General features: G+C 37.8%; 1 protein-coding gene across 1 annotated transcript in view; it reads right to left on the bottom strand.

Annotated features, from left to right (window-relative positions):
• The window catches only part of ABLIM2 (actin binding LIM protein family member 2), a gene marked incomplete at its 3' end in the record, with an annotated part of 101741 nt that overhangs the window by 25567 nt on the left and 52322 nt on the right, over positions 1-23852 (bottom strand). The window contains exons 7-11 of the mRNA XM_029084868.1: positions 16952-17039; positions 13651-13709; positions 9568-9645; positions 4825-4971; positions 1604-1636 (exon numbers count right to left, since the gene is read on the bottom strand). Coding sequence (XP_028940701.1) covers positions 1604-1636; positions 4825-4971; positions 9568-9645; positions 13651-13709; positions 16952-17039 — 405 coding nt within the window. The remainder of the gene's footprint in view (positions 1-1603; positions 1637-4824; positions 4972-9567; positions 9646-13650; positions 13710-16951; positions 17040-23852) is intronic.

The following is a 23852-nucleotide window of genomic DNA, read 5'->3' on the forward strand; positions in this document are numbered from 1 at the left end:
AACATAATTATATCCATCCATTTGTCTTTAGAGGAATGCAGTTTCCCATTTGGCTTTTCTGGGATTACCCTCAACTCTATGGAGATGTGCAATGTTCTCCCATCATCAGTTTTTCTCCTCTGGCTCAAGTATGCTCCATTCCTTCCACCTCACCCCAGACTGCATTTTCAAAAATGGAAAATCAGTTCTCTATAGGGGTAAGTAGCATTACTGCTTCAATATCACTTTCAGAAGAAATTATACAAAAAAAGAGAGAACAATTGATGCCTTCCCAAGCATGCAGCATTCTGTAGGCGTTCTGCCACCAACCCCTCTATGCTCAGCTTGAGATGTTTCCCTCCTGAAGTATCTACATTATTTAAGATCCATTTTAACCCTTGTGAAGACAGCGAAGAGAGTTACAAGCAGTATTGCAATGTCTAGGAAGTCTTGTGGTGATATTTAAATACCATACAATGTTAGTTAACGGTCTATGATGTGTCCAATTGTACAATATAGTGGAGTTTTCCTCCAATAAAATTCCCTGCAACAAAACTGGTGACAAGTTTGCAGATGATGATGCCTGATCACCTGATCATAGACTCTTTAGAGAAAGATAGCAAGCATGGCAAAGCTGGATTACCTGAAGAAGTCACATAACACGAAACATGGCAGCACCAACCTCCATACCAGTGTCACTTCTGGAATTTAATAGTATGACTGTTTTCTAATGATAGCTAATTTAAAGGAAATTAAACAAAACGCCGAGATTTCATATTGATTATTTCAGACCTTACCTTTTGTACTTTGTGTCTCTGTAAGGAACAGTCAATCAAGTTCATTAAATCCAATATGAAATAAAGAAGATTTTTATTTTTAAGCTGTAAATTAAATTACATTTCTATTGGTTAACTTCTCTGTTTAACCAATGCTCATAGTGACAGTGATTTACAATCCTTATTGAAAATTCGTGACTCTCCACTATTACCAAAATTTTGCAAGACAGTGCTGTTAACATAAAATTAGGATAATGGAGAAAGTAGCCAGGTCTGTGATATGTAATTGATTTACTATCTGGGAAGCTTTGTGAAATGCTTTCACTGCTTCCAAGGTGATGCTTCTTGCAACAATGACCGGCTTTGATCATGAATGTACATCAAAATCCACAGACCCAGCAGGTATGTGCAAATGATTTCACAGTATGTCTGCACAAATAGTAAGGAGTTTAACTATTTGTGGAATAAAAAAATAAAAATAAAAAAGAGAAAGCTATGCCAAGCATTAATTTAAGTCAACTCATGCTGGCAGCTTTGAATGTAAACATAAATCATATTTCCCAATGTAATTTATTTAGTAGAGCTTGAAGAAGTGACCACAATACAACCTTTATTTTGGAAAGCAGAAACATGGATGACAGTGGAGATAGATGCATACAGATGACAATCCAGAAGCAGAGCATGTATTCAACACAAGTAACACTGTGAAAAACATAAATTAGAAAACCCCATGCACTGTAGAGGCAGGAGGCAAACCCCACATTTCACACGCTGCTGGTTATCAATATGACCAGATTTATGCATCACAAAATGGGTCAGAACAGGAGAACGAAGGCATTGGGGATTACCTCAGTAGGTGTTGGAGAGAGCAACTGAGGTGACTGCAAACAGCAACACACAACAAATTAGTGATACAAATTAATGCATGATGTTACTTGTGAGAAGAACTACTCTTAAAATACCAATATCCATGTATAACACGACACAGTTATGATAAACACCTGTCAATTAAGTTAGGGCAAGTTTTCTTTTTATTTTCTTTTAAAGAAGTAAATAAGGAATGTGATATAAAAAATTTCATATAAAGCTTTTGTTGATTTCTTTACTACAAAATCCTAGAGTCTGGTGAGGCCGGTACTGTACCACAGAGTACTGCCAGTAGGGAAATTCACATTTAATGCAACTGCCTGAGACTAGACACAAGCCCTAGTTAAATCTGCATTGAAGTACCTCAAAAAATCTGGACTAGAACTTTGTTGCTCAGAGATGGCTCTTTTAAGAGAAAGAAAAATACCTGTGCTATTTAGTTTTAGATTCAACATCATATAATTTGAAAATTTGCTATTCATTCATTTTCCTTTCAAAATTAAAGGCTAAACTTGGTTACTTGAGAAGAAATCTACTGAAACTATTGCAGCTGCAGGTGTAGCCAGGATATACACACGTACAAACTGGGGACAATAGGCTGGAGAACAGCCCCACGGAAATAGATCTGGGGGTTTGGGTTGATGGCAAGTTGAACATGAGTCAACAGCGTGCTCTGGCAGCCAAAAGGGCCAAGCATGTCCTGGGGTGCATCAAGCACAACATAGATGGTCGGTCAAGGGAGGTGACTGTCCCACTTTACATGTGTGCAGCCCCACCTTGAGTACTGTTTGCAGTTTCGGGTGCCTCAGTATAAGGACATCAGACTATTAGAGTGTGTCCAGAGGAGGGAGACCAAGATGGTGAAAGGTCTCAAGGGTAAGAGATACTAGGAGCGACTGAGGTCATTTGGCTTGCTCAGCTTTGAGAGGAGAAGGCTGAGGGGGGACCTCATCACAGTCTACAGCTTCCTCACAGGGTGCAGTGGAGGGGGAGGTGCTGATCTCCTCTCTCCGGTGACCAGTGACAGGACACAAGGAAATGGAATGAAACTGCGCCAGAGGAAGATGAGATTGGACATTAGGAAAAGGTTCTTCACCAAGAGGGTGGTCAGTCACTGGAACAGGGCCCCCAGGGAAGCAGTCATGGCACCAAGCCTGTCAGACTTCAAGGAGCATCTGGACAATGCTCTTGGTCTTATGGTTTAGTTTTAGATAGTCCTGTGAGGAGCAGGGACTTGATGATCCTCATGAGTACCTTTCAACTTGAGATATTCTATGATTTTTTTCCCCTGGCAATATCAAGGATGTAAATATCTGGAGCATCACAAAAATGTGCATGTTGGATTGCGAGCACAGCCCAAAATGCCATCCTTGTTTAGGCACCTAGAAACAAATGACTGGACCTCACTTTTTTTATTTTTTAACACTGAGGTCTTGCTGACACAAATGCCTACATCAGCACAGACCTACCTGAGACAGCATTAAATTGGTGGTGCAAACAGTCTAGATGTCTCCTACAGCCCCAGGGGAAAAGGCTCCCATTCATGATGTGGTCACTTTTATCTTCTGTTAAATTATACATGTACTGAAATAGGCAATGACTCCAGTTGTCCCAATAAACCCCTCCTGTCATGGTCTAACCACTGAGCTACCCACTAAAAGCAGGTGACAGTAGCAATATCCTCTTTGCTGTGATTTTATTTCTTTGTTTGGTCTTTTTAGAGCGTAATTGCAACTACCTTCTACTCCACTTCTTAAAGTGCGAAGCTGAAGTTCCCTCAGTTCACAGCCACTAAGTGTCATCAAAGGCTGGGCTGCCACCAAGACAGGTAGTTTCACAGTTGTCCTGCCCGTGGGATTCCCAGCTTTCGAGTGATGGAATGGAGTCAGATCACAACAAGGGTTCAGAAGAAACCTAAGCCCTACCACAGCCACATGGACACTTGCTCTGGCAGAGAGGAGAAGCAGCAAGTGGACAAACTGATACTGAGGGCAGGCAGGGGGAAACTCCCTCTAGCAGCAGCATAGATTTATGCTGGGTGTCATGGTTTTGTAACCATCACCTTGGAGAGGGTGCAATGAGAGAGTCCTCACAGGAGCTGGGTAGAAGGCTGTTTAGTCTATAAACCTCTGCCCAGTCTAGATGTCACCTCTGCCAAGTCTAGATGTTAATGGGTAGTTGAGGAGTGCCACAGCACCCACAAATGTTGACGTAGAAAGGAGTCCACAGGTTCAGGGCTAGGAAGCCCTGCAAGTCTGCAAGATCTAACATATGTGCTGAACTTTACCTGACAGTAGGTACTGAGTACTCTAGCACTGAGATCACAGAATCACAGAATGTTAGGGGTTGGAAGGGACCTCGTAAAAGATGTACGTGATAGCAGGATTTGGGCTATTTTAAACAGTATGGCTATTGTTTATAGCGTTTATTTCTACCCATTTACTTACACCTATAGAGGACAATGCAGACTTCCATGCTAGCCATACATATCTTGATAATATACCTAGTATATAGAAGAGGTTTGATTTGTAAAAAGTATCTAAAATTATAAAAGAAATCAGAAATTCAAACAAAAGGCAGATATGGTTAGGGAAGAAAAACTAACTTGCATGACAGGAGTTATATACAAAAACCAAAATAAGTATTAGTAAGATTACATTAAATCAGATGTCATTAGCACAAACTGCATAATATTAGCTCTGCATATGAATAGGTTGAAATGCATGCATGACATGAGGATGAACTTTAGTAAGGGACAGTTGAAAGAAATTTGTGCATAGGAAAGTCATACCATTGTTGTGTAACCAAAATAACATGGTACATTAAAAAAAAAAAAAAAAAAGGCATTGAAGACATTTGGCTTCGCTTCTGATTTTTGCATTATAATTAGCAATGGCTCCTGTTTCCTACCACATGCATGCAGAACTCCTCTCGTTGGAAACATATTTTAATTACATGTCATCTGTTTAAAAAATGGTCACAGAAAGCAATTCTTTAATTTCCACAAACTAAAAAGTGAAATGAACGCCTCATCTTTTGGATGGCTAAAATGCCCTGTGAATGAATGGATGACATGATTCAATTAACTGAAGTTGTATTTTGTTTTTACATTATGCACGTGTTTAAGAGTGTTCAGCAGCATGTTTAATGATCCACATAAAATCTCAAATTCATAGTAAAAAAAATACCCATGTTTCAGTACCTCCCCGTAACTATGCCTGTCATCTGAAGAGTAACTGATATATGGAGAATAGGAGATCATATCTGGGCGGTCAATGTTATAGATGGCTTTATTTTTAGGAAGAGCAGCCAAATCCCTGTAGTCAAGAATTTCATCTCCAAGCTTTGCCTAAGAAAAGGAGGAAAGAAAGCAGTGAGAATAAGAAAGAATATGATCAAGATGCAACCAGAAAAGGGCAGATATGTTTAGGCAGAAAAGTAATAATCACAGCAGCAAATCACTTCTTCTCTTTTACTATACAATGCTAAATATTACCACTGTCTTCTTTTTATATACTGGTGCTTTCTACTTTCCTTTGTCACTGGCTAATAGGAGTAGTATAGCATCATTCCAGTTCCCTTAGTTATATCTCGCTTACTGCTAACTGCACAAAGAGATATGGGCAACAGATATTGTTGTCTTTTTCATGCAAAATGCCCTTCAATTTAATGTGGTTTTGGAGCACAGGGGTTCCCTTACCATAAGCAGTAGTGAATAACAAAATACATATTTCCAACATATACTCTCCAGATGCTGAAAAACATTAGTCAGGTCTTTAATTTTTCCCATTCAGCAGTGTCCCACAGCTTCACCTCCTTTCCTGACTATTTCTAAATACCCCTTAATTATGGGTCACAAACCAGCAGATGATGGATTTGCACCATGGTGGATTAGTTGGAAGATCACAGATTCTTTCAGAACTTTGCAAAGTTCAGACTCTTTCATGAGACTCACGTAACCAACAGAGGGAAGAGCTGTGTCGCTCCCTATTCTCCTCTTGCTACACTTATTCCAAAAGTATTACCAAATGCCACATTTGCACAGATTGTCCTTATCAGTAACTTTCACTAATCCAGCACGCACTGCCTTGTAGATAGTACAAGCTGGTCACAGTGAGAGTGGAGAAATGGGCAACATAATTGTCTCATTCCTGGTTCAGGCTTTGCAGAATGATGTTGTCTTTGTTGGCAACAAAATGAATAAACTACACTGTTCTCTGTAAATCTCAGTATGATCAGCTATAAAACTGTAATAATGTTTTCTACATGCAAAAATATGAAAGTATCCAGGATTAATGTGTGCAGTGATTATATTTTTTTCTCAGAATGAACTAAGAAAAGTTCAATAGATTTTCCAAGGAAGTTTTTGATTAGGTTAAACATACAGGAAAAATTTAGTATGACAACTTTCATTTATCCCTTTTTCTAAAACAATGTATGAATTTGTGCAAACATAAGCAACAAGGAAAGGAGGAAGATTCCTCTTAACTAAGAAAATGGAACAAAGCTGCCATAACCACCACATATTCTCATTCTCAAAACTAATGAAAAAACATGTTTTAGTCAAATATGTGATTCTTCAGTGTTCTATAGCTCTCATCTTCCTTGCAGCTACTTTAAGAAGCTAAAGAGCAATGTAATAGCCCTTTAATGAAAATAAATTCCTCCCTACTGAGAAGCCAGTGGCAAGCTCTGATGCAGGGACAGGTCATGCAAAGATAAGGAGGAGTCTGTCCATCAGGTCTCTTTCAGGAAGACTTTGGGCAGCATTGTATCTACAAGAAAGGCCAAGGAGGCTGTGATAATTTCCTTTTTAAGGTATACAGGGTTATGGAGATTATTCTAGTGAAAACAAAGAAGTTAAGAATTGGGAATATTTAAATGTGACTTACAGTAATTTTAGCCCCTATTTCTTTATGTAGAAGTGCAACTTGAGATCCTCCCACTAGACTTCAGAACTGCCAGGAGTAAAACTTACCTAGTTACGTAATCCCTTTCAGTTTAAATATCAAAATGTAAGCAAATTTGAATGAAAAAACACCTTAGAGACACAGTTGCTTTCTAAACACTCAATTCTACAAACATTCAGCCTGCATTGTTTTTTATTTTATTTGTTTCCCCTACTTTCAAATATGTGACTGGAATTCAAATATGCTAGGGAAGGCTCAAATTACAGCTAAAAGGCTTTAAGCCATTTCTTCAATAATCTGGTATTTTGGATTCTGTTGAAACGATGCTCTAAGTTCAGAGTATCTATTTCATTTGGAATATGTAATTTTATGATTGCGTAATTGCAAGTACAATCTTGTATAAAAATATAACTTGATTTCTATTCGTAGTATGAGAACATACAACACAGCTATGTAACCTAACCTAAATCTTCCAAATAGATCTATCTTTGAAGGGAGCTCCTAATTATCTCTTTATAAAATTTAGCTAAGTATAAAGAACTTTCATTTAAACCTTATTTAATGCCATAATTTAGAAATTAATTGATTTTTTAAGTGGTATATGGGGACTCCTGAGGGGATGTCTGCACTGGGGTAAATTTCAGTCTAGATATAATCCAGCCATTACTAAGGTTAATGAAAAGATGCCCATTAACTTCAAAGGGCATTGGCCTATGCCTTCTCTCAGTGCAAGAACACAGTACAGCCTGATATCAACAGAAGAAGAAAAGAAGTACAGCTTTAGTAAACAGTCTGTATGAATCACATTCAAGTTTAGTCAAAACACAGTTTATTTACCTTTCCCTAGCTCAACCATGACCCAGGAACACATCTGCCATGGGATAGCATGTTCAGAATGATTGTGTTGCTATGACTTGATGCCTTTGAAAGTATGAACACCACAAATTTATGGTTCCTAAACTTTAAGCATTTTCTCTTAATTCTCTTTTGTCCAACACAATACTTTACAGAGCTCACCAGTTATTACGGTACAGTTTCACTACTGGTTTTAATGACCTGCTGAAAGCAGCTGTCCCATGTGCACCTTCCCACTCTGCTCTGCCTCCTACGTTAGCAGTGGAGACTTGTAGATGGCTGAGCCTTTTTCTGCCTCTTTGGTTGGCTGGAGGTTTATCCTGGGTTATTTTTTAGCTGAATATGCTCTCAAATCTGACTGATCATACCTCTGTAAATACTAATACTAGAATCAAAGAGAAGATGGGAAGACATGGCCGGAGAGAGACAGGGCCACACGTGACCTTCCTTTCAGTGGCAGCATGAATTTAGGTTTGGTAAAACCAATCACGATGGCACTCAAGAAAAATCTTGAGCATATCTGTATGTCATGACACTCCTCTAACAGAAAACAGAAGCAAAAGATAGTCAAAGAATCATTTTGATAATAGAGAAGTCCAATAACATGTTTTTAATTCTTTTTACTTTCCTGGTCATGAAAGCCAAGATAGGATTTAATCAATCTCACAGCTTTGACAATTAAGCAGTCACAGAGATAAGACAGATATATCAAGAACTTGCATGCCTCTGGGGAATCTTTTTTCCTAATTGACTCATATTTGCTAGAGAACTTTATTCTTTCACAGTCCCAGCTGCCTCTAAAGCATATTACAGTAACAAACATTACAGTTGTGTGCTGATTTAAATGATACCCTTTGAAAAAAATAGGAAAAGGGAATGGAGGTTTATCCTTGACTTTTAAAAGCCTGTGAAACATATTTAAATCTGTAATCACAAACATCAAGAAAAACAGTACCATTCAACAGTTAGATAAATGTCACTAAAAACATACAAATCTTAAAAGAACGCTCATGCTTATGAAAACAATAAAGTGGTATATGGCTGGAGAGATAGAAACCATATGGCCAAAGAAAGTGCTTACATGGTAATAGGTTCCTAGTACAATTAAATGTCTTCACAGGAGTCCAGGCAATGATTTTTTTTACTAGGAATATACCACTGGTATCCACCAGCATGGAGCACTACTGGAAAAACTCAGAAACACTGATGAGCATTTAGATAAGGGGCAGTTCCTCCACTTCTAGTTCAGTCTTACGCAGATGAAGGATATATTGTGTTCAAAATAATTTTTACTTGAAGAAAAAAGACAAGTTTGGCTCCAAGGCACTCTTTTGCTTGTCTCAATGTAGTAGATAAAAGCCCTTAATCTTTGTATAATAACCTCTCCAGCAGTCAATTGCATCTCCAGCAATTTCCTCTGCACATGTTCCTATCCGAGGAGAAAGACCTGACTAACGAAGGGATACCTGGACAGGACCAAGAACAGCCCTGGGAATGCTGAAGCTCTCCAAGAGATGTTTGCATGGAACATGCCACACTTGTGGATACTGGCAGTAGCCTTGAGAATCTAGACATGAACTTTAGCTACAGCAATTATGACAAGCAAGGTATACCTGGTATTGAAAAAAAATACCCAGTATAAGCTTTTATCATACTTGTTATTTTTAAGTCTCTCTATGAGCTTCCCAGAGCTAGCACGTCTCAGACCATAAACACATCAAAGGTCCTCTGAGGTTAGGGACTGGTGTTTGTCAAGGCCCGAGCCCTGCAATCACACACATGAATGTTTTCATAAGCAATCAGATGCAGGCTCAAGAGCTCGATTTAGACAAGTTGTGTTCAAATCTAAGCTTGTAATCTACCTGTGGGCTGTACTGTTTACTTAAACTTTTCTTTTTAGAAAGCACTATGGTATTTCCCATGCTTTGGTATAAGCCAGCTTTAGTGGTAATGTAAGTGCTATAAATACACCACAAAAAATAATAGGAAGTTGCCAGAATTCTGTTATGATTAATGCAGCACTCAAACATTTTAAATGTGAGAAAGTAAATTCTGTTTTAGAGGAATCACCAGCTGCAGTGGTTTGGAGGCACTAGCTTTCCACACAATGTGCTAAACTGTAGGAGGAAGCTTGGGGTTTTCCTCATCCCCTAGAACAAATTTCACCGTGAAATACTCACATAGATCACACGGCTTGGGGAACCTGACGTACTTGAAGCAGGTACAGAAATAATACTCTCAGATGAAGTCCTTGTTTCCTATGGCAGGAGAAGAGAAGTGAAACATAAGAAATAGAGGAAAGGGAGAGAAAATATAACTGTTACTTCAAAAAGAGTGTGCAAGACATTTCATTTAATTTAATGTTTACCACTCAAAAATGGCATATTACAATGAGCTCAAAACATATAGGCATACCAAAGAGTTAAAAATAAAAGAACACCTTTAGTCAACCAAATTGATCTTTGGACATGCAAAAATGATTTTACATATGACTTTCTTTTGCCCTCCTTTCATAACAAAACAGCCTGGAGCACTTCTGGGCTGCCAGGACAGACAGCCTTTGGGCACTATCAGGGGACAGTCAAGTTACAGCAGCATTGAGTCTGGGATCACAAGATGATATGGTGGCAGCATTTTTACTCTAAGGTTATACCATCAAACCAGTCTACATTGCTTCTGGAATGTGTCATACTACCATGCCATTCAGACATAGCAAACAGCATGGCATCCTGCTGAGCATCCTGAATCAGACACCCAATGGGTTAGCTTTCCCCTCTCCAATTGTAACACTAACAGATTAGTTCTAATACTCAACTGGTTTTGCTCTGGTTTCAATAATTCTGGCATTCAGAGGGACAGACTTTTTTTTTTTTTTGTGTGTGTATTCCTTTATGATGAAAAATATGGTTTCTTTTAAATAACAAAGGGTTGTGAGACACAGTATCAACCATGAGTGAACAGACTTGACATCCATAATTAAAGTTTAAACAAATGTTACCATAAAATCAATGGGTTTATATCCTCTTTTATCCAGATATTTTAATTCATCATAAAATATTATTTCCTATCTATCCTAACCTGTCCCTGATTGCAAAAAGTACAGATTTGTCCATGCGCTCAGAATGACCATCATTAACTGTCTCACCAAAGGCTGACACTCCTCACCTGGAGGCTGCAACTGTTCAAACCCTTAAAAAGGATTTTAGCATTACTAAGCTGTCAGGTCAAGGTAGCATCCTTCCTACTATTCCAGTTTTTCCTTGAAGTATTTGCTACCTTTTAGAAGCAATACGTGAATATATCTGTACTGTACTGAGTTAGCAAAGCAAACAAACTCAATGATCACAACTATCCTTCCACTGACCTTCTTTAGCCCAAATAGTCCTATGGTTTTCTCTGAGATTGTATGTGGAGATACTTACCCATATAAAAAAGATTCAGTTTAATCGTATTGGCATGTCTGTCTGGAATTTTGGAATTTTCTCCCTCTCATTTTCAGTTGTCTCACACTGAGGCTCTGGACAAGCTCAGAAGGTCCAAGGGGACAAGCCAAACACCAGAATGGAAATAAGAGTATTCTCTGAGAAATACTTGTAGCTGCCATTGAGATGATCATTCAACGTGGACAGTGTAAGTGCACTGCTCTTCTTCATAGTTAAAGCACAATGCAATTTCCCAGCACTTGTGTAAATGACATGGAAATGTCATCAACGTACTGATGTCAGCTGCAAACCATACTTCTTTTTCAGGATGTCCCTACAGGAGGTCCAGTGCAGCAGAGAAAAAAACCCTGAAGAAAACTGCACTATTTCAATGTTCTAAACCTTATTAAAGTCAAATTACAGTTTTGGATAAACCTCAGGATTCTCTAGATAAAGCTTCACAGCTTCTTTCTGTGTCATGTGCGTCAGTGGAGTGTGTTTTAAGATCACACAGTATACCATGACCTTAAAATGCATAATATACCTGGCTGAATGTATTTAATAACTCTTAATAAATTCCTGGAGTTCTTTCAGTGTCTTTTCTCAACTTAGAGGTGCCACCTTGTTTTTAAGAACTACAATTCATTAAAATTGCTAACTCTTGCAATCAAAATGTAGAGTCTTTTCTTTCCAGTATACTTCTGCAGATTGCTTCCATGCTTTCTTATGCTATTTAGTGACTCCAACAAATTGTCCCACTTCTCCTCCTGGTGATTAAACCCTGCTTATTCCACAACTCACACATGATCTTTATTCTCTGCATGATCCATTACCCCTTTTAGCATCCCCAGTCCATGCCTGCTGCAAATAATCTCCTAGCTTTTGCAATAAAAACTCACATCTCAGTTGACTCCACTGTTTCTTTTCATTTTTTTTCTCCATACTACACATTTTTATTCCCCCTCAACCTATCACTTTTTCCTTTATGCCTTTTGAGAGTCCTTATCCTTTCTCTTGCTGCTTTGATTTCTTCTTTCTTTTTCCGTTTCATCTCTTCTGCTTACAATCTCACTCTCACATGATTTTTCTTTGTGCTGTCACTCTCTTTCACAACTTCTTTTTCCCTTCCACTCCATCTCCAAAGTTTTGGAGTGTGCTGCCACTTACTCCTGCATTTGTCACCTACTTTAATTACATGCTGTGCAAATATTTATATAAATATATAGAAAGATAACTTTTAAAAACAACAAACTGCAAAGTTTGACCAGAAACTTTCTCAACTAGTATATCCCATTCCCAACTTTAGAAGCTATGTTGAAAAGTCCATAACTACTCTCTTTAAAATGTCATCCATTCTTCATGGTTTATTTTTTCAATAATGAGCATAAACACCAAAAAAAGGGAAAGGAAAAATTACTGGATTTGGAAAAATTCTTTGAGCTCCTTTCTGTTTTTTTCCTACTCAGGCAAAACTTCCACTGACTTTCAGATACAGATGTCTTCCTCTCTGCTGGGGAAGGGGCAGACTCCCAGAGCTCAGAGAAATGCATTAGCCTTTACACAGCATTTACAAGTTCACTTTCTTTGCCTTCGTGAGGAAAAGGTAGCAAGCAGAAACCCAGTACAACTTTGTCCACTGCTCTTCTTTGAAGGAGGGAAAAAAAAAACCCAACCTACTACATTTTAAATAAATTACATGAGGTTTTAGCTTTGTAATTTCAGTTACTCAGAATAAAATCCTTATGAAGCCTGAAATACTGCTTAATTAGGCTGATACATTAGCACTTATTATTTTGACAATTTTAAATGCGTATGTATTTAACAATATATTTTATACTGAAACACTACTTATTTGATGTTCAGAGCTCGCCATGAAGAATACCAGAGCAATCACTTCTCAGACACATGGTTACAAAAAATACAGCCAAGATCTTTCAGGGTAAAGCCCAAACCAGTTTCTTTTCAAAACTGTAATTTAGTCAAAGTTGCACTTGCTAACACACCAGCTTTGTAAATACCCTTTTTATAGCTCTGACCGCTGTTCTGACTTGTCCCATGTGCCTTCCGTCCAAGTCTTGATGAATCAAAGCAGAGCTTTTTCAAACAAGGATACCAAGGGTACCACTTGGAGCATCAGAGAACATCAGAACTGAAAAACTCCATACTTGGCCTCCGCATTAAAAGAGATAGATGCATCTCACTCCCACCACTTCAGAGAGATCATTTCCCCAGCCACAGATTAATTCTTCATTTCCTAGGGGCAGCTTATTCATCTGCTAACCTTGTAATTATCAAAATTGCCAGAACTCCTCCCTTTTCCCCTTGCACACAGATAGATGCACAAATCATCCAACTTAAAGAGGTACTTAAAGCCAGAGATTAAATTAAGTAAGGAATGGCTTGCCAACATTTTACAAATAAATAATAAATAAAGAATTCCAAGGAGATATTTTTTTATAAAAACAAATAGAATGAAAGTCCTCCAATCTTTTAAGTGCAAAGACACATAAAAAGAGAAGAGGTCATGCACTGATCACATCATAATCAGACAGAGGTTAAAAATTAACTTTTTTTTCTTATTCCTATTTTCACATTTTTCCTTATTCAGCTTATACATAGAACTCTTAGGTCAGCATTCTCCTGGTGTTGTAGCTTTAATCACTAAGTAAAAGCAGAATATTTATATTACCTTATTACATTACATTATCTTACTAGAATTCTGTCATTTAAAATTATAGTAGTAAAAAATTCCAAATCCTTCCCTCCATGCCTGCTGCAAAAAAAGGGCTAGAGAATAGTAAGACAATGGAATAACACTGGGTAAAAATAAAGTATTTTTACCTTGTTTTTTTCTTCAGCCTTTGCAGCCTGTCTACAAACTGGATGCCAAATGGATGTACCTAGAAAGAAAATTTAGAGTTCTGCTTAATTCAGTTCCCCAATAAGAACCTTAAAATGTCTTAAATAAGAACCTTATTAAACCTTCCTATAAGGTTTTATAAGACACAGCATACTGATTTATTCCACTGCAGTCACTATTTCATGGATAAATTCAAAGCTAAAACTGACAACATCTCAATATAATTTTAAAGACTAGGTGCCCTTCAGAAAGCTATGTGTACTTCAGTATGTGAGATCAACATCAAAACCTAAGAAGTGTGATATGGGATCTCTTGAGCTCCTCCAGCCCAACCTCCTGCTGAGAGCAGGTCCCACAGCTCAGGGCTGTTTTCAGTTGGGTTCTGCACATCTCCGAGGATGGGGATCCCACAGCATCTTTGGGCAACCTGTCCCACTCTCATGGTAATTTTTTTTTTTTTCCTTTTATGTAGTGAGAACATCCTGTACTCTTATTTTACATAATCTTGTAATAGTTTGGCCCAGTTCCTACTAAGTAGCACACTGGGATGGGATAGAATGGAATAGCATTGTGGCATTTAACACTAGCTGAAAACCCAGTCTTTCTTTCTGAATTATTCACTGCACTGACCTTGCACTTCCTACATGTTTGTCTCTGTTAAGTAAAATACTAAGGAAACACATTAATTCAGGGGAATATCTATCCCAGAGGAAGCAGAAAATACAGAATGAACCAATTCTCTACTGCATAGAATCATAGAATAGTTTTGGTTAGAAAAGACATGTAAGTATTGAAGAAAGGATCATGAACTCCAGAGATAAAAGTAACCAGAAGTATGAGAAATAAATTTAATAGTTTTGCATGAGTAACAAAGAAAAGAAAAACCTTTTTAAAAGTTGAACACAATATTCAATAGTCAGTGTTCAATGGAAGTGGAATGTGTGTAACTATATTAAAAAAAATTACTTGTAAATTTTAATAGTAAAAAGGAATCTTTACATTTATGCCAGTCTGAGCTCAGACAAGCCACAAGCTAAAGCTCTGCACAGGTAAATAATGTGAGTGCACTGCAACTTCTGTCTGACTAAATGGGAAATTGAGAACCTTTGTGTTATAAATATTTAATGTTTATACTGGGTGGAGAGCACCAAGAAGATTTATTCTAAATGCTTTGTTTTCACAGCAGTTTGATAGTTTTCTAACCAGTAGATTTTGGAAACAAGATAGAAACAGAAAGTCTTATTTCCCAGAAGACAGATGGAGATCATTAGAATTTATTTCACAAAAATAACCCAGATGAACCCAGACTCAAGCAGTAAAAGACTAAGTACAGACTGGATAAATTATGTTTACAAAATTACTGAATTTTTTGAGGGGGATCAAACCACTAAAAAAAAAAAAAAAATCTTTATAGGACCCTTAAATTCAATGCTAATTTATGTTCCAAATATGAGTGGGTATGAACTTGCCCACTGAAAGAGTTTGTCCCAATTGCTGCATAAGTTGATGTAAATCTTCCCAATGGTTTTAAGTAGTACTCAGAACAATTTTTTTGAATGACTTACTCCTGTCTGTGGTCACACAAAACCACCTGGAAAGCTTTTTGATACTGAAGAAAAAGTATCCTTTCACCCAATAACCACCTGCTGGATGAGACCACTGAAGACTCAATTTCTGCTAAGGAACATGCAACACCTAAAGGAACTTTACATTAATTAAGAGGATGTAAAACAAGTTAGAAAACCCTGGGGTATGAAATTTTTTACTATCTAACACATCAGGTCAAGCAGTTCAAAAACCTAATCACAGATCTTTCATGATAACACCAGTTTCTAATGAGAACTACTTTTCATGTAAAGACGAAAAGTGTATGATTGAAAGCTGGTATGAATTTTTCACGCATCAGAAAATAAAGTGAATAAGGTGGGTCCAAATTAACCAGACCTGAGCATACTTTGTGATTATCTGAATTAAACAAAACCTAACAAATATCCGCCTTTTTAATAAACCAAAATGAAAACAAAGACTCACTACAACCCAGCTTCAGAGGGTTTGAAATCTAGAAACCAATCTGTAGTTCAATGTCTTTTTTTAAAGCATTGATTTCCTAGGGGATTTTAGTACCACTAAGCTACTTTTGCAATTGGAAGAACCACAGCATTTTCTGGCTCCTGAGGGAGAATCCATGAGCACAGACAAGGATCATTATGTCCTTTAATGAGCTAGTTCTTGTTGTAAGCCAAAGCGACAATAAAATTGTCATTTTGAATAACATACTAAATTATAATTAGATCTTACTGAGACCACTATTGTGTTTTAAATAAAGTCTAACTTTTCCAGCTTAATGAATGATTTCAAAGTACACTTCTAGAAAACTGTGGACAATTGCAAAGTTATAATACAGATCTGGGTAAGCATGTGATTTTAGGATAACACACAGGCCTTGCAGTTCCCACATCCTACTGACTTTCTCTTTTCTGTTTTTCTTTGAAAAGATACTGCCAGTCAAAGACATAAGCAAAAGTCTTCATTTTCTGCGACTCCGTATTTATTTAACTGTGTAGACATTGTTTTTTCTGATCAGTTAAGTACAGTTAAAAGTTGCTACATATGAAATAGAGATTTTACATCATATCTACCTTAAATATTTTTTTTTCCATTGAATAAATCATTGTGTAATTCCTTGTTTATTACCGCTGAAATTCCCTGATAAGAAACACTTAATTTCTCCTCTGCAAGCTTTTGGCTGTGTAAGGTATAGGCATGTTGTGTGGTAAGGGCTTCAGCTCCACGGCATCCTCTTCTCCACCCTCTGAGGGCACTTAGGTCTGATTGAGGGGAATTCAGGTAAGGACCTTCAGATTTTCTCCTTGTACCCAAATGGGCAATGGATACAGACTAAGGACTGCAACAGCAGCTTTAGGGAACCTGCTGTCCTATATGCATGTTAACTTTCATCTGCACTATTTGTCACTGCAGAAAAATCGTATTTTTTCAGTAAATGGGAAATTTTATAATCTACTTCCATCTGCAGGACATAACTCCTACCATTCATTCTTTCTGTATTGGATTTGAACTGAGAGAGAAGTAACAGTGAGTAAGAAGCAACAAGGGTTTTGTTTTGCTTTTCTTTAGCCTAAACACTGCATTCTTCATGTTCTTTGGCAGTTACGAAGTGAGAGAATGGGCAAAATAGCTCAGCCATGCCAGCAGGTATGGACAAGAGGGCCATGCTGCCAAGCATAACTGGTTTTAGGGGTTTTTTTGTTTGTTTGTTTTTACCTTGAAGATACATTTCTTCTCCTTCTGCAAACATCTGACTGCACCTGACACATCGTGCACACGTTGGGTGATAATGTTTTTCTCCTGCCTGTTTGGGAAAAAAGGTATAGATGATTAAGTACACTGATCAATTTAGCAGCTTCATTATGAGAAGTTTTTCTTTAACCCTCTAGAATATGACTAATTAGAAGAAATTAGTTAATGTCAATTAGTTCAACAATCTCCTACAACCACTATGCTTATTTTTGATTATAGATAATCCATTATTTAAAATGTAATTATGGTCTTATCTACACAAAAAAGTTAACATGCAATAGTTAAGTCTCTGAATTTACAAAATGGAAACAATTCTATATAGCAAACACATCTTCCCTGTAGATAACCATACTGTGCACCAAGTGCAAGGTAGCTTAGGGCTCACCTGTGGAAGGAAGTTGGGAGGTCATAACCTTGAGCATGCATTTGCAATTCATTGTAGGTTCTTCATGATCCCACTGAACATGTACTCTTAACATACAGCAAGAACCATCTTGTTCAAGGAATGTTTGTATCTGCTTTGAAAGTGACTTGTAGGTAACGGGTACTAAAGGGTTTCCATGAGGACTGTGTGTGCTGTGCTTATAGGACGCAAGTTCAGAGTTGCCACTTGCGGGTACTGTGCACTAAAGCCCCCACATGGACAAGCCAGGAGCTTTGGCAATTGTTCTGAGATTAATCCTCATAATTCATTACCACCATTTTCACTGATTGGAATGAGAACAGCCCTAAATTTGCTCAGAACAGCTTAATAACTCAGCAGTTTTCATAAATTTAAATTTCCAGTTACCATATAACCCCATTAATTTGAACTGTTGCACCACTGAACTCAGTGTCAACATCAATGTGTAACACAGGCAAGATGAACATCAATGTGTAACACAGGCAACAGTGAAATTAACCTCAAATGGCTACCAGAAAAGCTAAGATTCTTGGATCACAGGATTTGTGTAGGACTCAATTTTGGTAGCTGGGCCAAAATTCAATTCTATGGCCACCTATGGGCAAACTTGTTTGCTCTGGTTCCCACAGGCAAGGACAACAGCACCACAAGGCCATGTCGGCTTGAGCCAGTGACAAAAACAGCATTCAGGGAGTTGGGCTCTTCTGAGTGAAAAACATGGGCCAGCCTCTCCAAACTGCACTCCTACCCCACTTTTCAGATGACACTGACAAAACAGAGTTCAACAGCCCCAAGCCAGATTTTGTGCATGCTCCCAGCACTCCTCACTCTTCAAAATCCCTACAGAACTGAAAGGCAAATCTTGGCATCTCCTTCATCCTCTGACTCCATGTTCTGTAATACTCATGGTTTAAGTGGCTTAAGGTCAATGCCACTTCCATTATGAACAAAAGCCAGGAGACCACGTAACTCTAAAGATTAGAGCTAAGTGAAAATAAATTTACCTTATAGTTAAGCTAAGTCTGACTTCAATAGAAGTTCTCCTGGAGATCAAAATAAGCAAATTTTGATCCATGTAGGATGTCTCATAATCTGTTTATCTGGAAAAGGCTGAAAGGGCATTGTATATTATCTTTAAGAAATTAGTATCAAGTATTGCCCCACCATCTTCAGCATGTAAATATGCTTTCACAGCATTGCACTGTAAATCCTCCTTCTATTATTCTGGAAATTTAACACTGTTACTACATGGATGACTTGCCTTACTCTTTTTCATTGACTGAATGTCAAAGTCTTCAGAGGTATTTATACTAAAGAACATAACCCGTGTCTGGGGGCTATTTTGCCATTCACAATATCAAATACAGGAGTGTGATAAATTTAGGTTAAAGATTCTCTGATTTTACATCATCAGTATTAACTTGGCTCACCCCTGAAAACCTGTTGCTATATTTTAAATGGGCAATGCGGAAGAGCAACACATCACATCAGAATTGCCATTTTGAAAACAGCTTTTTTTCCAGTTCACTCTTCTTTTTATGGTGTCATTTGTGCAGACTGCTGGGTGATTTCTGCAATTTAAGACACGGAAGATGGTTACTACTAGCTGTGTCGACACTAAGTATCAGACTGTGAAGTATCAGTACCAGGTTTAAACCTCAGGTTTAAAATTATTTGACTGAGTACTGCTGTTTAGGCACAGAAGGTTATTTAACCACCATGAGAAAATATAAATTGGGAACATCAAGCTGAAAAGACATATCATTTCCTTTGGAAGATTTGTACTGCACAAGCATTGCTAATGCAATGCATAGACTCAATAATTCAATTGATTTAGCAGAGCTGATACAATTCCCAGGCTAACACTCTCTAAGGGAATTCAATTATTCCTTTGCTAAAATAAACTGTCAGAACACATTCTCAGATAACCTGGATGCATCACAGAATAAAATCTATTTCCCTAAATTTAACAGCACAACCAAATACATAATCTTAATTCACTCTGTAGAGTAAGTAATATCAACTAGCTGTAGAATGGCACGAAGAGATCTCTTTTTGTAAGTTAGATACAATTATAACAAGAAAATCATGGGGAAAAGTTGTTGTGGTCCTTTTGTTGATGCTCACAATAGCAAAACTCCAATGGATTTTGCATAATTACCTCTGAATTACAATGACATACTCAAACTCTTCATATAACTTTAAGTGCTGACAGACTTCTTTTTTCCCTCTTTTAAATTTTTTGTTATGATGTCGCTCTTATAACCAAAGCACAGAAGAAAAGACATGGCAGACTCTTCATCACTTTAAGTATTTATAACAGAACACATAATCTTTCTAAAGGAAAGGTGATAGCTGAATCTGAGGTTAGGGACTTGATGCAGGACTTAACTAATAATATTCCCTGGTATGTTTAGATATATGAATATAATATTATATTATATTATTATTATTATTATTCCCTGGCCTGATTAGATACCACAAATTATATTCAAACCTAGGACCTGGGTGTGTTGGGTTTGAATGTGAATCATAACCTCACTTGGGTACGTGCCAAGAGCCCCTTTTATCAGTGCCCCTTTCTCCTCTCTCTTCAGGCTGTGTCACAGGCTTCATCTCGTAGATGAACAATTGGTCCCAGCAGTACCCAGAAATTTTATAATCTTAGGGCAGCAATTGTTTTTATGTTTTCAGCTTAGTTGCAATTACAGCCTCATTATTTTTTCTTTTCTTGGTTATACTGATGTGAGGGAGTTTAAAGCAGCAAACAAATTCCTAACCATATGGTTACTTCTTCTTTGCACAGTTTGAAAGCTTAGTTTGACAGATTGTTGTCTCAGTGTTTAATAAAATATCAACACACACATAGCACAGAAGCGGCAACATTCATTTCTGAGAGATCTCTTATGGTTCAAGTAGTAGATTGTAAGAAACCTGCTCAGTATTGTACATTCGCTTCAAGGCTGTACCAGTGTCCTGGTTTTCAGCTGGGACAGTCTTTGTGCCCAGGAATCCAGATGTGAAGATAGTATTATTATGAAGACCAATTTAAAGATTAATTCTCAACTGAGATTTCCTCAAACGTGAACAGCAAAGTGTGTCCTGAGCAACACAGTACACTACCAAAAATTTAATTTCTCTTCAAGTGAGTACACTAGCTTTCCACAATCACCCAGTCAAAGTCTCGGTATGTAATTTAAAGGTGGAGTCAAAACAGTCCTTAACACTCAGAGATAAAGTATTATGAATTACTTAATTCCCTTTAGGCACAAAGGAAAGCTTTGAATGGTAAAGTTCTGCGCAGCAGGCAGAGCCTTCTGGGCTGGGTCAACACGAGGAACATTCTCCCAGCGGAGCCAAGGAGCTCCCTGCACCCCCAGCCCTAAGCGTGGGGCACACCACAGCGTTGCTACCTGTTCCCTCATAGCACATCGACAAGTAAACCCACACTTCACTTAAAAATGGAACAGAAATCTCTGCAACAAAGTACATACAGCTACTTTTTCTCATTTCTCGTAACTTCAGGGCTTGAACTAGGTAAAAGAAGAATGAACTTTATACAACAAATGTGAATCACATCATTTAAAGCACAATTTGAAGAAAATAAGGAGTGCAATCCTGGAGTTTGCAGAGCAGTATGAACAGTGAGCCTGGAAAACATGCAACGCTAGCAAAACCAGAGTAATTCATACTGGAAGGAATAATACTGTGTTTTAAATTAGCTGCCATCACTCAGGAAAAAGATACTATATAATTGCAGACAGCTCAGCGAAAATCTCTCCTCATTCTCTGTTTATGACTGCAATAACTGATGAAGTGGTAGAATATATAAAAGATGATATGTATAATAATTGTAGCTCTATGTAACAATGACATTGCTCATCTGGCCTCTCATGCTGTTGCTAGGAGTGTGACTGATGTCATTTTTTACTTCAGTTGATGAGCAACAACTGCTTCTGGATTGACACTTGATGGATTGAACCAGAGCAGCCTAGAGTTCAAAGCACAAACTGAGTCCTGGAAAGAAGACTCAAGATTTCTAATAATTCTTTCATCAGTGAAGCCTAAATAAATCATATCTCACCACATTACTCAGTAAAGTAGCTAGTAAAGAGAAGAAAGTAGACAAAATCATTTAATGTGTTAAATAAACTCATAACTATTTGGTGAATGAAAAGTTTCCAGTAAACTTTTTCTTGAAAAAAAAATAAATTAAAAAATCTATCTCATTATTAAAATGCACAGTGGTAACAGACATCATTTACCTCTGGGAGTAGAGAATTTGTAGAAGTGAGAAAAGGTTAGACTGCTGCAATGATTCAATCATATCAAAGAATATTTTCCGTTTTAAGGTATAATAGGTTGCTTTAATAGTGCATTATTACCACTGAGTGTTATCTATTGAGGTAGGTCCAAATCCTGCCATCCTCATACTCTAAAATCTCCAAATGAAGTCCTAACTGTATTCTACACTGAACAAAGATATTGGAAATCAGCCTACAAATCACTGAGCCTGCTGGTATGCCACGGCATGGTGCAATTGCATGACCCAGAAACAAAGCCAACTGAAGACTGGTATAAAGCATTCTTAGTTAAAAGCTTTTCACATGGAACAAATTTGCTGGAGAGTTCAGTCATCATCAACCACCTGTTCAAGCAAAAGGAAACAGAATAAAGCAAAAAACCACCAGCAATCAATAAGCCTTGCCATTGGACAGCTTCTCACCCTGAAATGAAGGACTAAAACTCCTATGAAAGACATACGAGTTGACTGCTGCTATCTGTATAAGTGGAAGGAGTTACTATTTGTTTGGGATGGGAAGGGGAAAAATACTTAGGTACTGGTAGTGACAGGCAGACATTTAAAACTTCAAGTAGACAATAAATTATTTTATTTTCTATACTTTGTCTCCATTTCCTTAATAATTTTCATTAATATGGACTATATTAAAGGGCACTGAGATTTCTCCAGGTGCACTTCATAATACAGCTAATAGTAGAAATATAATTCAGCTTAAAGTCAGGAAGCGTGCACGTGCACCACAGAATGATAGCGTAATTTAGGTTGGAAAGGACCTCAGGAGATCATCTAATCCAAGCTCTTGCTCAAAGCTGGGTCGACACTCCATTCAGTCCAGTCTGTTCAGGTATTTGTCACGTCAGATACTGAAAACTTCCAATGACGGAGCCTGTGCAAGCTCTGGGCAGATCACTCCAATGCTTTCAGTGATTCAATGCTTTCAGTGATACACTTCAATGCTTTCAATCCTTCCAGTGATTTTTTTTTTTTCCTCCTCTTTATCCATTCAGAACTTCCCCTCTTTAAATTTATGATAGTTGTCTCCTGCTCTCCCACCATGCACCCCACTAAGGAGCTTGTCTTCACATACTTGAAGGCTTCCTTGCAGGTATAGAAATGCTGCTATTAGGATGCCCTGAAGCTATCCCTTCTCCAGGCTGTACAAGTCCAGTTCCCTGAGCATCTCCTCATGGGATATGTGCTCCAGCCCCTCAACTATCATGGTGGCCCTCCCCAGAACTAGCTTTAGTTAATTAGCAACTTTTGGTATGGGAGGGCAAAAAGTTGGATGTGATATCCTACATGTGATCTTGCAAATGTTCAATAAAAGCGGTTATCTTTAATCTAATCGTTGTGGGCCTGTTGCAACTGCCCTCTATGCTGGTGGCCTTCATCCCTGCCAAGCCACATTGCTCTCAGGTTTAGCCGACTGTCCACCAGGACCCCAGATATCCCATCTGCATCTCCAAGCACTTATAACTGAACACAAAACATGAAAATAAATCAAGATGTGCTGGATGTACGTACATCATACTGAAACAGTACATAAAATCATGACATAACTCCTTGATAAATGAATCTCCTACTGCTTTCAGCTTACGTCCATGGATTCCTGAGTAGATCTGAGGAAAAAAAACATCTTAACACTAGGTAAGAGCAGCTCATTGGCTACCATTTTAAATTCAACATTGAGGAGTACATACCTTCAGTGGGAAATTTTTTCAGAGTTCGCAAATAAAAAAAGGTGGAAAATCACTGAACTCCTTTAGTTGATATTTAATTCATCCTGTTTATACATCCTCATTCATTCTCCAGATGACTGTGTTTACTGGGGTATTAAACTATTAAGTGAATAAACTGTTCTTTTTCTTAGGAGGTGGAAATGTACAGGAAACTGACAATGAAGTACAGGTATAAAAAGGAACTCCAGATATTTATCTTTATGAAATTTAATAAAGTTTTTGAATGAGATACATCATTTCAGTGTTAAAAGGTCCAACCAGTCACTGCACTGATTTATGGAGGCAAATTCTCAATTTCTGGAAGTAAATGGTGCTTCAACATGGGGTTGTGCGATGTGGGTTTAATCCTAAAGGCTGTGTAAAATTCAGGGCCCAGGTGTTTGTCCCTCTGTCTTTATCTCAAGAGTACCATGGAGAAGG

This window comes from Antrostomus carolinensis, unplaced genomic scaffold (genome assembly GCF_000700745.2).
Source record: "Antrostomus carolinensis isolate BGI_N321 unplaced genomic scaffold, ASM70074v2 scaffold10395, whole genome shotgun sequence".
In the NCBI taxonomy this organism is placed as follows: domain Eukaryota; kingdom Metazoa; phylum Chordata; class Aves; order Caprimulgiformes; family Caprimulgidae; genus Antrostomus; species Antrostomus carolinensis.